At 39.3% G+C, this 14,975-nt stretch overlaps 2 protein-coding genes across 6 annotated transcripts in view; one reads left to right on the forward strand and one right to left on the reverse strand.

Annotated features, from left to right (window-relative positions):
* Atg16 (Autophagy-related 16) overlaps positions 1–14,975 on the reverse strand; it is a 397,081-nt gene that overhangs the window by 164,913 nt on the left and 217,193 nt on the right. The gene's annotated exons all lie outside the window — the stretch shown is intronic.
* The window catches only part of Neo (ZP and PAN domain-containing protein neyo), an 87,836-nt gene that overhangs the window by 21,200 nt on the left and 51,661 nt on the right, over positions 1–14,975 (forward strand). For both annotated transcript variants that reach the window (XM_083033332.1, XM_083033333.1), the window contains exon 2: positions 331–782. In XM_083033332.1, the coding sequence (XP_082889458.1) occupies positions 389–782 (394 nt within the window). In that variant the 5' untranslated portion in view covers positions 331–388. The remainder of the gene's footprint in view (positions 1–330; positions 783–14,975) is intronic.

Genomic DNA, 14,975 nt, shown 5'->3' on the forward strand with positions numbered 1-14,975 from the left:
TTTTTTTCACAATTTAAGTGTGTGCATTTTTCACATCCTAGTCTAATTCTAGAAAGTGTAAAGACTTATTGATTTTTATATTTCTGAGATTAAATGAAAAGGTAATCATAATTCTGTGAAAAATAAATATCTTTTTATTTCTTGAAAGATAATGAGTTAATTATTTAATGATTTAATTATATGTGCTTTCGAATTATTTCGTGTCTCAAGAGGTTTACTGTCCTCTTCCAATAGAAGTAGAAGATGTAATTAAAGATATTGACATACTTGTAATATCTCTCGTGTCTCGAGCAATAAATAATCTCATGTAAAATCTCATTTTTGTTGCAGATTACAAACACACGTCCGCGAAGTTATTTCATTTTGAACGTCTAATCGAAGTGCGACAATGACGAGGCCGTACAATCGTCGACAGTTCGTCGCGTTACTTTTACTGTTGCAAACTGCTTCGAGATACGGTTACGCGGTTCACGCGGTTTCCGCGGAGTCGACGCACGCGGCCGACCTGTCGCCGTCGTCCGCGTCCGTGCCGTCCGGTCTTTCCGGCCCGGATTACACCGGGCCATCCGCGGGTTCGGACGAATGCGATCCCGAGATGGTTGGCTTCGAGCTGGTAACTGGCTACGTGTACACCGCGCCTACGAACATGCTCGAGTCCATACCGGGCACGTTGATGCTCACCGACTGCCTAGAGACCTGTCAGGCAAACGACTCCTGTCAGGCGGTCAACTACGAGACTGGCCTATGCGTCCTATTCAACTCTAACGCCGACAGCAATCCAGGTAGGATTGAATCGTTATCGTATCTTTCTAAAGACTGTAGTAACAACTATCGACTATGCGCCGATAGCTAGCGAACTCCCGAGGCTATCCCATTTAATAACCGATCCATGGTGGATGCGAACTTTTTTCTCTTCACGAGGAAAACGTGTAGACTATTTCCCCCCTGGATGTTTTAAATACGCGAGCGTGAATTAATTACGTTCTATTTTCAATTTTATGATATATAATAATTTTATGATTTATAATAAAAAAAGAACAGCTCCTGCTGCAAGAATTTTCTTTTAAATATTTCATGGGGTTTGGTTATACACTGTGTGTGTATACGTAAAATTAATAGTATTGCTCTAATAGATACATTTACGAAACAATATCATTATTTCTTTCGTAAAGAAAGTAAATGATTAACAGCAATACAATATTTAGAAAGGCGAGAGAAGCAAGATGCAGTAATATTTCTTGATTCGTTATCATTAAAATTAGATTTCCATATGTACATGCGGGATGAACAAGCCTCGAGGTCCAGCGGTGTCTTCTTGTTGTTTTGCACAATTACGGCGCTTCATAGGATAACCGAAGTATGTTAAGATCGTTTCACATCAGTCTCGTACGAACATTTTGTGTAATGTAAGGATCGCTTTGGGCGAAGCGCGATAATTTTCTGTACAATGCCTGCGGTACCAATTGCCTTGATCTACCGGATGAAAATAAGCGAAACAAAAGTGAAGGATAATAGACGGTGTCGTCCGGTACTCACGTCGGTGAGAATCGGGTCGATGTGCTTATCACACGTTCTTCACAAACTGTACGCTTAATTTTTCATCTGTCTAATCCGTTAATTAATACATTAATAAGGAAAAGATATTAAGAAAGAGACAAATTTTTCGCGAATTGATTGAAGATTCTACAACAAGTACAAAAGATTGTATACTACTAATTCATATAGATAGTGAATACTAAAAAGACAAGTGTTTTCGCATTTATGTCAAAGCTGTAGAGAACTCTATCAAAATATTAAACATACTTAAAAAAAACTTGAAATTAAGATAAATTTATTATAAAATAAATACTTCGTTTTTATTATTATAAATTAAGAATGTGACGGTAAAATAATTTTTTGTTAGTTTGCTGCAAATTATTTTTTCATGATAAGATGATGATTGAATTTTGCTGTTGATGTACGCAAATAACGTTCAAATATTTTCATATAGACTACTGCAAACATTCTGCATAGCAATTGCAAGAATTTAACTTCTAATATATATTTTAAATGGAATTTTTAATGTTGGAAAATTTCCAATGTGCATGTCGATTCGTGCAAAAATATTGGGAATTCTGTATCGAATTGTACAATAATTGTTTCCATTACACGTAATAATTTGTCACGAATATTATCTTTCATAATATCCGTTAGTTTTCATTTTCTCCAAATGTGTATCGGACATTTCCTTCGAAATCATTTTTTATGTTTTATTTATTTAATTACATATTTGTGGCACTAAATATTTCAAAAGATATTAAAATGTGCAGTTTAATAAATATACAATAATACAATAAATGAAAACCGAATCAGATAATTCTTCGAATTAAAACGCGTAAAGTTAATAAATTCTGTAATACGTTTCATCAAGTGATATTGATTTCTTTAGCGAATAACACGAATAGTAGTTGGTGCTCTCTGGCAAATACCTCTGGAATTGCATCCGTTTTCGTTCGCGTGTTCGAATCTTATTTAAATTTTTGCAGAGTACGAAACAGCTTTCGCACTTTCAGTGTGGTTGATTTTTCTAAGGAGAGGCTGCACCCGATGGAGCCACATATTGAGTGTCGCCTGAGGTACACTTTTTCTCGAGTATTTCTTGACCTATTATTTTTCCGACGCTGTTGAATGCTTTTACGGCACATACGCGAATATATTTTACTCGGAGAATGTTGAAATGTGTTGATAAATTCTCGAATAAACTGCATTGCAGTGTTGTTGTCTTTTAATTTTTTTTTTGTGTGAAATAATATGCTTTAATGTGTTACTTAATCAAAAAATCAAATAATGTGAGAAAATATTTTTCAAAGATTTATACTATCTATATTTGGCTTAGATGTATATAATAGTTGATTTTCGCAAATATAGTTACGCGATTGAGCGTACAAGATAGTTAAGAGAGGAATAATTTTGATAAGAATAAAAAGTTTATTCTTTTCACATCGAGAAAAACGCGAGTTAAATAAATATTTTTTATATATCACATCGAAATAAATTTCTGGTTTTTTCGCAAACATATATTTTGCGTGCTTTATATATAGAGAAGAAGATCGAGATATATATATATATATATATATATATATATATATATATATATATGTTAGAGATGCATCTACATATATATATTCGGTTCCGACGATGAATTATAAGGATCACGTGCATTGTCAGAGGGTGCTACCGCGGTGGTTCCTTATGAATAATGGATACCAGTATAAGTAAGTGTAATGAGAAACGCACTAATTGAATCTTCCGGGGTATAATTAATATAAACTATACGTCCGCAGACGTCGGACTTGTGGGCATTAATTAAATGGCGGGATGAGATCTTATATACCTATGGAGAAGTGGTATTGTTCCATAATATTTTTCGAGCGCATCTGTCAAGAATAACACGTACACTAGGTAATTTGCTTCCGAGATGAGGAAATTAAAATTGACGTATAATAATAGATGTATAAATGTACAATCGCGCGTTGCAAACTGACCAATGCTTGAAATAATAATAGTACTCGAAAAACTGAACTATTATTATTGTACGTATCTCAAAGTAGTCTATAATAATTCACCGACTAACAATGAGCATGATCAAAACAGCAATTGCATTTTGTGCGATCCGTGCAATCGTTCCTTCCTTGATCAGACACCCATATTTGTTTCCATAAAATAATATAAAATAATGTAATTGTTTTATAATGACATTAATTAACGCTTAAATTTTTCTAAATTCTATTATCGCCATGAGATATATCGTTTCTAACACTTTTTGCCTGCGGTTGGAAGTCCTTGCACGGCAAATAAAAATGATCTAATAGATGAATTGTGCGCAATTCATTTCGTGTCAGTTTTTACATCGAGAACTAACTATATGACCGGAACAGATTCGGTTGAAAGATGGCATCGCGTTCCAATTGCGTGAGCCACGGCTGTAATTCGTGCTGCGAACATCTGGTGAACGGAAATAAAAAGTAAGCGCGTCTCGCGATCTCTCGTGCAATCTACGATATATTTTTTTTTCCTTTTTTTTTTTTACACCATCATGTGCCGGATAATTGCCAAAAGGCACGGCGCGCCAAAGTCAAAGGAAACGCGCAATTGTTGTTAGTCTTCGTTTTACGTCTTTTGCGCCGCCGTATAACCATCAAGCGAGAGCATAGGTACGTGATAATCTAACGGTGCGGCAAGGATACGTAAAGGAACGTTAGCGTTTACGGCTGAGATGCAGGGAAAGTAAAGGCATTCACAGGGCGCGGATATGCAAAGGATCTCTGAGCATTTTACGCATCGGGACGACCACTTACGGCGAATTTCTCTAGAAAATCGGCCCTCTCGGGCGCGCAAGTATGCCTGTATGTGACAGCTTGACGTCTACAAAGTACCCTTTTTACTGCCTTTAATCCTTCCTTATCTCGCTTTCACGCGCTCGTTGTCATCTGTTTTCCGCGCGCGTTCACGTTTCTCTTTCTCTCTCTCTCTCTCTCTATGAACTTAAATCGCGAAAGATTTAATCGCGAGATTTCGGCGACACGAAATCCACGTTAGACGTCGTGCACGTCAGCTCAATAGAATCTTCTACGAAGGCAGGATAGAAGGGAGGGGAGATGGGAGGAGAAGGTTAATTCGATCGAACTGCAAATCGGTCAGTCGTGGACGTCCGAGAGCGAAGAGGATCTCGGTCACGCTTTGATGGTCTCTTGACACGAGTTTCCTTTCGGCACGGCCGTCGAATGGATCTTTTCGTCGCCATCTCCGCCACTTGTCCGTTGAAAAACTAAAAGAAAAAAAAAACCCCACGCGGATCCGAACTTTTATTCGCCGAAACCGAGACGAATAGCCGAATAAAATGTTGCTCTACCCGGCTATACACAGCACGTGATCGTGATCGACGACAGGACCTCGATATCGGCAACAAGAAGACGACGACGTCAGCTGACGTCAACTGACACACCGACGTCACGATCACGAAACTTGTGAAGCCGTGGGCCCCGTTAGTCGATGATAGGATCGTCGTTAGACAGGCAAGCGAGCGAGTCGCCGACCTCTCTCATCGTCTCGTCTCGTCTCCACGCGTGTCCCTCTTTCTGTCCTCGATGCTTCGTTCTCGCAAAGGACCATTTGGTCCAGGAGATACGCAGTAGCAAACCGACAGTCTGTCGAGGTAATTAGTTCTGGACGATATAATCCGGTTTAGAAACGCCGTCCGATCTGGGACTTGAATTCTCCGCTAATACTGGCGCTTCCTCTTAATGCGTTCTTTCTCGTTCTTCCTCGTGTCTCGATGTCGTAATCGAGGTTCGGTCGCGGAGAAAATTTGCTTCCGTTGACTCGCAACAACGATTTTCCGCCAGGCACATGTAAACCACAAGTAAACGCGCAGCTGCTTCTACAGTTTCTAAAGGTTTCCTCGCTAAAAATCGATATTGACGAATAATGGAAATATTGACAATTCTCCTCAATGTATCGTGGCTGTAGATATATTTCTTTTCCGAGTCTTTTATTCTATCGCGATCGCAGAGAACGATAGAAATAATTAATATTACATGAAGCTACGGGTCATCTATATTCATCTAATAGCCTGCAAACGTAATGTGCAAAACTTTTCGCAGCTTCGTGACTAAAAAAGAAAGCTTTCTCGAGGTGAATGTAAAACAGTTTTTCCGCACGCCTAAATTTGTTTCAACGTGTTAAACATTCAGGCGGAAATTATGCGCGAATTTATATTAATTTATTACTTTCCAGTTGAAAAAGTAGCGTGTAACGCAACCGGATATTCATTTATCTTTTTTTTATCCTTATATATAAATGCATTTCTTCTCTCTTTCTTTTTACGTAAAAGGTAAAAAACAAAATTAAATACGATTCACTCTACATTTATAAGATTCTTTCAACATATAATACGGCGGCGTGGATTTAACGTGAATTCTATGAGGCTGCGCAAATTCGAAGGAATTCCGTATATAAATGTAGGATGACGGAATACGTACGTCCATCAAAAATTTATATATGCGTATGTACAACAGCCCTGTGTGTACGTAGCCATTTCCTATCCTTTACGACTGCACTTTCCTTCAATCGTCGTTCGTGATTCTATTTTCCTCGTTCCCGTCGTCGGTATTTTCTCGCGGGCCCACGTACGTATATATAAGCGGCGTGTAGCCTCCTCCCTCCCGACGACAGAAGGAAACAAAAGCGGGATCCGCATACATATTTTTCTTAAGAAGAACAGTTGCTCAGGTACACCTAGGCGAAATACCTCCGGCTTCCGCGTGAGTCATTTTTTATTCTTATCCCGCCGCCTTTATTTAAACGGGAATTCGAGCGCCGCTACGTGTAGGCGAGTGTGCATAACGGTCCCATCTTCTTCGACGGCATAAGAGAAAATCGTGACGGTATCGCGCGAGAAGTTTATAACGATATAGACGGATAAGTGATCCTGGAGGAGTAACCCGGTCCCGGAGCAAAAGTTTCCCCCGCGCGCTTTGATGAAAAGCGAACCAAGAGACCGATATCAAGTTCGCGCCTCGCGTCCAGGGGATTTAACTTGGCTGGTATTATACAGAATTTTGATACACCACTTCATCTGTGAAGTCTGTATGCCGCAGTCCGACCTCTAGTAGAAAGGCGCTTAGAAGATTAAATTGTTTATTAAATAGCCCCGACACTCGATCGCTGTTCTTCTTTATTACGAAAAAAAATATATATATATAAAACAACTCGCAGTTTATTCGAGCGGGCACGCGCGACGTTCCCGGATTTATCGGATTTCGTTAAGTCATGGCGGGCGTCGACTTTAGGCCAACTTACGATTGTTATTTCTCGTGCCAAAGCGTCGGATATAAATCTTCGCGGGAATCCGCGCTCATAAAGTATCCAGTGATTCGCTCTGGCGCGGCTCCAGCTTTTAGCATTTCCGACTTTAAAATGTACCCCAGTGCTGTTAGCTCTTAAACTGCCGATTTCCGGGAGGATTTATGCGCGCGGACCGATTCGCGCTGAAATTGCACCGCGCGCTTATTACGATCCGCCGTAATTAGAACTATAGATCAAACGCGCGGATAATACATTCGGATACGGCTGACGTCCTCTCTCTCTCTTTCTCTCCTCATCCTTTTTTTTCCAAGGCGACGACTAGTATAAAACGACGAAAGAACGAGTCGCCACGAGAGATGCGATTGTTCTCGTATTTATTGTGGTCACCCGACATATCTCTCACCGCGAGTTCTTCGCTATCAAATCGGCGTCGACTAACGGATCTTGCCTTGTCGCATGCCATCAACTGCAACGTCCACAATGCCGCACGTGCATAACGTTCGGGACCGATGCATAATAACGATTTCCATATAAAACGCGAAAGGGGCACTCGCGCTACCAGGGCGCTGTCTCTTAATGAGCGATATTAACATTTCCATGTGTGTCATCGAACGGGTCGCACACGATCGGTCGACTGTATGGTACATATATACTTTCGTCCTGCATCTGGGGAGAACGACCCGTGCCCCAGACCGGCTTCTTTCCGGAGTGACAATAATGCAGTATCGCCGCATCATCGCGCATTGAAACATGAATTGAGTCGGAGCAGGCAATATTGAACCGTAAGCTATTGGCACTCGGTCGCTATCTATGTATCTATCTATCGTGTAAAAGTAGTTTTACGATAGAATGGAACTGTATGAAAAGGAAAAAGGAGAACAGTTAACCGATTAGCCTTCGTCGTAGTTCATCTTGAATTGAAGATAAAACTCGAGCTTTTAAATCGCGATCTCAATACGGTATTTGTTTGACATTTACAGAGAGTATATATCCAAAGTCATGTGTAATTTCTCGCAGACGAAAATCTGAGATAATAGAGTTTATTTGTATATTTTGACAATTATCTCTATTGGCGTTCAATTCACAATATCAATAATATAATGATAATTGATAATAATGTATAGAATTAATAATAATTAATAATATACATAAGTAAAAAATTGCATAAGCATAAAGTAAAATGTATTTTATTCGAGTATTTTATTTGCCATTTAAAAGACATTTGACAGAGAGAAACGCACATTAATCGCTAAATGCATTTTCGCGGTTTATAATCACAAAGTCACAGTCTGACATTGTTAATTGGATAGTACGCCAAATACACATAATTCACAAGTCAATTTCACACATGGTTGTTTCGTTACGGAAGATAGAGTACGGTCACGGTGGGCCAATTCGAGAAACGAATGGACTTCCTCTAAGAGATAAGACAAACACGAGATTTTCACGGTATAAAAGAGTTATAAATATTCAAAGAGACTACTGATTTAATTTCCTTTTTCTAAAATGCTTATTTAACTGCGATCCTATCTTTCTATCTAATGTACATAACGTAGATTTGCATAAAAGTTAAGTAACTTTTAGTGATACTCTACGAGTCATTTCGAATATTATACTTTTCTTATCATTCTATATTTCAATGCAATCGTATTAGTCATATATAAATATAATAATATAATAATATAAAAATAATATTGACAGATTTGAAATTGTTCCACATTATACAGAAAGTAGTGAAAAGAATCAAAGTAGTAGACGTTGAGTCTTCCTTTCGCGATTCTATCGGACGTTCCCCCAGGCAATTATGTTACGCGGCTATTCTCAAGTGATACACATGCTCAAAGAAGAAGAATGCATTATGTCTGTCACCGGTACGTGTGCGAACAATCGATGGTGACTTATGTTAGCGAGTCGTGCCCCTTTTCGCATATCCAGCCCGATGGACGATGAACATTGCGTGTTGGGACCATAGCACAGATACTGAATACCCAAGTGCCTTATACTGTAGACTGGATTTCAAATAGCCGTGGGAAGTACTGTCTCGGTCCGATATCGTCGGGAATACTAAATACCTCGTGCCGTATAATACTTACACGAAGTGCCACACGGCACGTAAAACGCACTCAATCGTTCGGAATCAAAGTGTTTTGCGAAGAACTTTGTTCCTCAGAGATACGAATACGTGTATATATGTTCGCGTGGCACAGACACGCATGTAAATGCTTTCCGCATACGTTTATCGTAGCCACGTGTCGTCGAACGATTGAGGTAGAAAAAAACGACGAATTACCTGGAATTTATTAATTGATTGAAAAAGGAACATTCTTAATCGATGCCGAACATCATTACTGAGCCACGTGACTGTGTATTCTTTATATTTTGCACTCCGTAAATCGCATCTAATTTTTGACAAATAAACTAAATATGTATTTAAATTCCTCTGACAGAAATTTTATATCTAATCTATTATATCCGTGGAAGAGACTTTTGATAAATCTATTTCGAAATAATCACTGTGTATTTTACATATATAGATATATGCATAATGAAAAAGGAAAATATTTATTATTACAATATATATAACTCGATAATAATAATTTAATAAACTTTCAGCAAAATTTATAATAACATTGATATATGTAAATTCAATACTTTTGTTTTAAATATCTTTCGTATTTATAAATTTCTAAATGTTTACTTTTCATGCAAATGGAGAGTCAGTTTATCCTTATAATATCAAAGTTTCATTTTATTAATATAATTGCAACAGAGAAACGGAGAGTCTGAAATTACTATTGTTAATAGTCTGTTCGAAATCGGAATGTTCTAAAGATAATCATAAAATCGTGTAGTCATTCTCGGAAGAAATCTTGGAGCATTTTCGAATCCAACATGCAGAGTCATCTTAGCAGGTTATCAGTGGTCATGAAGGGGGGAATAAACAGTAGTCATTGCTTTCGTCATACCCTAACTAGTTATTCCCTTGACTCAATCGAGCAGGTCAACAACCAAATAATTATTATGTGTGTATCGCGAACAATGGTAATTGGATTTAAATTATTAGAAAAAATATATATTTCGTTTAAATAATATCTGGAGCGGAATAGAAACGATATCCAAGTCTAATATTATAAGAAACGATATATTTTCTCTGTATGTGACTCGTATGCATGTATACACACACACAAATGGATTTTCAAGCAAAAGGACTCGATTCTCTCGCAACGCAAACGCGATTACGTTCATGTTCTAACCATTTGGATATAACTAAATAGCATCTCCCGCGAGAACGATAATCACCGTCGTGCTTAATTAAGTTTCGTAAAACAGTGCGCGCTCAGTGTGTATCGAAATTATCGGAACGCAGCCATCGTCGCGTGCACGGCGGTAACGTTAATGACAAGAACTTAAGACAATTACTCGACACTTTGCATTCCCGGCGAGCCGGGAACGAAGTGGCGTAGCCGCGTGATCTCCTTGAGCGGATCTTGAGCGAGAGTCGTCCTTGTAATTCCGGCGCCGCCGAATATTCAATTCCAGCCGCGCGAGAACGCGCAATCTGCGAGGTGCGAATAGTTTCCGTAGAACCATCGAAAGTAATTACGTTATTGGCTCGTTCCTTCTCGCGCCTTGCCTTCGCTCGAATGCAAGGCCGAATCGCGTGCTCGTTTCGCTTCGACGTCGTCGTGCAAGCAGGATGCAAAACGTTTGCATATACATATATACGCCCTCTTTTTCTTCGTAATCCGGGTCCCGCCTAGATGCGGTTTCGTGTATTAAATTCTTGCAACAGGCCGCGCGATGCACGCAAATTAGAAACATACCATCAAGGATGTACAGTTATGTGGAACGTAACTCGCCCTGACGACATTACACGACGTTAAAAAGTGACGAGGGACAGGTCGGGCCTTGACTGTGTGCCTTTACCGCTGTGTCTCTACCGCTCCTGCATATTTATGACGATAGCAATGAAGGCGACCGAAACGTGCTTTTTTCACGTCGGAGACGAGTGAGAGAAAGCAGCGGATGTGTCGGCGTGCATTGTACTTTGCGGTAATGAAATCTTTCGTTTCGCCAACACGGAATGGTGTTGTTAGACACCTGGACTTTGGACGTAACGCAAAAATGACGGAGCGCGTTTTACATAATTATCGCAGAATTAGATTTTTTTTTTTTTCCAGAAAATCGTCAAGTGTAGTTCAACGAAGATATAACACTCGAATATTCGAATATTTCGCAGTCTTTTGCGCAACATGACGGGCACTTATTGCGGAATGCGATATTGTATAGTAACAAAATATGCACACAGCTTACGGTTTGTATTTTATTCCTTGGGCAAGACAAGCACACAGTCGTGCGGTTGACGGAGTGCCGTATTGCCGCGAGGAATGGACGTCGATACATTTCTAAAAGTAAAATCCTTGCGACGTGCGCCGCAAGCGCGGGCACGAACACTGAGTGGCATTGAAAAACAAAAGTGTGGAAGTAGGAAGACAAGTGGGCACGACGTGGATGAGAAAGCTGACCGTCGCGAGATACGTTAGAAGTACGAGCGCATTCAATTGTTCCGTGAACACAGCGCGAAAGGGAATGGAAATTCCGTCGAGTGTAAAGGGCGATTGAAAATGTTGGCGTCAATCCAACGCAGGGGCATGTTTTATTCGGGCTTCGTATACATGTTAAGAACGCGTCCCCTCTTATCTGTAATATTAGCTTTATAAATAAATTCGATAAAAATGCAATATCGGAAATATACGGGTATAAAAAGAAATACGGACGATAGTTGGAGCAGAAACCAACCTGTCACTCGCAAAACTTGAAACATAATCTTTCACTACGATTCACGTGTGATGGAATTATCTTGCTTCTGAAATGTGTGTTCTAAAAGATTTTAGTTCCAAATATAATGTCGACCACAGGCAACAGTGGTATAATTTTAATTCTTCCATTAAGAGTATATATACGACTACACGGTCAGATAAATAGATGTATAACTAGACAGATTTATGTACCAAGAGATAACAGAGAATTATTCAACACCCTCGCATCTATTAGCCCCTAAATTTTTTAGAGCTTATAATGCGCAGCTTCGTGTTCTTTCAATTTGAATGAGAGAAACGGGGGTGACAGTGTCATAGATAACACGTCGAGTCATACAAAGGCAAAGCGATTGTACAATTCTAGCTTACGACTTCTCGTAATATTATACAAAGAAATATGTTAGATCATATCTCGCCAAGTTTTCGCGTGTACAAAGAGTGTCGAGTAAATTTGTAACGCTTGTCAGACAGACACGTCGCATATGTACATGCCCGACGTTTTAGAAAACCGAAGCGAGTCGCAAAAGCGGGGGACAATTATGCCGTCCGACGTGGCAGCTAGTTGAAAAACTGCGACTTTACACGGCGCGTTAAGTACGTATAACAACCATCCGCAATTATGCGACGGGAGACAAACGTGCAAATAAATGTGCAACTTCTATATGCGCACGTTTCGGAGTGCGCGGGATGACTTCACGAGTGTGTCTCAACTATTGTGCGCCTACGCAAAGCAAAGCGCATGACATACTGTAAAGTCAGTCCTGCTACAACAGTATTAAAATATCCAGACACAATTACTTGAATAATAAAATAGCTAGACACAGATAATGATACACTAGGCTCTGTTCTGTTTAGCGGCATAATATGTAATCCTCTATACCTTCCTATATAAATCATTTCCTCTTCTTTTTTTCATCTACACTCTGTCTATACACTTCAAACAAGGAGAGAATCAAAAAATGACAACAATTAAAAGAAAAAAGAAAAAAATCTCTGTCATATCTTAATAAAAAACACACGGATAAGAATCATAAAATATTTTATAGACATAGTTTAAGAAATTAAGAGAACAAGATTAAAATATTTCAATAATTAATAATAAATCTAGTAATAAACAAATACACAGACAGAAATGTAAAACAAAGATATTTAGTTTAATAACTTAAATTAAAATTGTGACTTAAGCTTTTTACGGATGAATAATCAGAAAGGTAAAAAATCGGAGTTGAGGTTAAAAACCTCATCCTCGAAAAAAAAACATAATGATCGCGAGCAGACGAATAACTAACTGCTTGTTAACGATTAAAAAAATGAATGCCTGTCAGCATACATGTACATACATAATATAAGATCCGATTCAATATCTGACCGTGTCCAGTTTCATTTATTCGCCGTTATAATATAATTAGCGTAAATTTTCGAGCAACATGCAATAAATGTCCAATCATGAATAAAATTTAAATTTAGAATCTTAATATACGCAGACATCGCTATCATCATCATCATCATAATCATCATCATCATCATTATCGTCGTCGCCGTCATCGTCTTCATTTACTTGATTTGCATTGATTTGATTCGCAAAACCATAAAAGTGTTATCCTATCTTGGCAAACTAAGCTCTTACATTGCCGCTTTTACATATGTCGTTGTCCAGTATTTTACGATAAAAACAGAATTGATTAACACATGTAAAAAGCATTAACAACTACGCGGAACCAGCGGTTGGGTCATCTTACTTCACCTTATTTACGATTTTATCGAGCCACCTGCGGCAGAGATTACGCCTTCCGAACAGGTTTTCGTACCGTGTTCGCAGTGACATTCACTGCTTGTAGATCGCTGAAAGTCTAACCGCGTAGAATGTAGAAAAGGAATCTCATTGCCTTTGTTGGCGCGCCGGAAAGAGAAGCTGGGTAGAGAGAGGAAAGGAAAGAGAGAAGCTTCGAGAAAGCCCAGATTATACATCAGATTCAAGGCGCCGACGTCGACGGGCGACGACGTCGTTGCCGATGCCACTAGAGCTCGAATCGTATCTAAATGCACCCTCGTATATCAGAAATCGAACTATTCCTCGGCGCTCGGTTACGGGACGGTTTACATACGTCATTTCGCGAGAGATGGCCGCACTACTCTGTTGCAGATGCGTCCCGACCATCTTTCGTGTCTCGCGACATCGTGACAAGCCGCGAGCGGAAATTTTCTTTACCCCTTTCTTCCGCTGCTGTCGTTGCTTACGATTGACTCACGGGACGTTTCGAATATTTATGATAGGAATACGAGAGGCAGCGGATATATGCAACAGGGGGAATGAAACGTATCACGACAAGATTATCAAGGTGTTTTTCCATTTTTGCCGACAACGAAGTTTACTAAGTCCGTAATTTAGGATCATCATTACGATAAAAGTCGCTAGGTGCTCGTACGAGTCATTTCCTCTTGCATAAGTATGATGCAAGTCAAAAGTGTTGCTTTCTCTTAAGTGTGATGTTAGCATGAAATGGCAACATCTAATCTTTATAATATATGCCAGAGCTGTCCACGTTTTGCACTTTTCGGCCAATTTCCGAGGCTCACCGCCTAGCGGCCCCCACTTACGCTCGAGACCTTAGCAACGCGTTACCCGGTTGGCCCGATAACCGTAGTTGCTAAGGTCTCGAGCGTAAGTGGGGGCCGCTAGGCGGTGAGCCTCGGAAATCGGCCGAAAAGTGCAAAACGTGGACAGCTCTGATATATGCATTCACTCTGTTAAGCGGAATCAGGGTACTTTAACTGATAAACAATGGTTTCAGTTATACAATTACAATGTAGCATTGCAAATAGTGAAATCTTGCCGTTGTTTTAATCAGTATTCATTTTCACTGTTTCAGTTTAGGAGAGTAAAGTTTCATTGTAGTTCACATTTCAGTGGAATAAATGCATTTCACACACTTAAAATTGCACTAACGGAAATACAAATAGAAGAGCGCTAGAAAATTGATATAACGGTGAATCTTTATGTTTCTTATTGTTAAATATGCAAATATGATCTATAGATACGTATTAACTCTTTTGCATTTTGAATTTCAATTAACGTTCGGTAATAAATTTATGTATGAATAGATATATCCATTTATTTCACAAGTGTAAGACTACACGGTACGAAGCTAAGTAATTAAACGAAAACACGTGACGACACTGCCAATGGGATAGCACACGTGTGCCATTGTATGCACACATTGCATTCTCCATGGATCGAATATAACAAATACGCGTCCCACGTAAAACAACGGAATCGATCGGTGCGGGGGAGTGCTTGTTCCGGTGATG

Source organism: Prenolepis imparis, unplaced genomic scaffold, assembly GCF_030444845.1.
Source record: "Prenolepis imparis isolate NDT839.2.m4 unplaced genomic scaffold, iyPreImpa1.0 SCAF_3, whole genome shotgun sequence".
Taxonomy (NCBI): domain Eukaryota; kingdom Metazoa; phylum Arthropoda; class Insecta; order Hymenoptera; family Formicidae; genus Prenolepis; species Prenolepis imparis.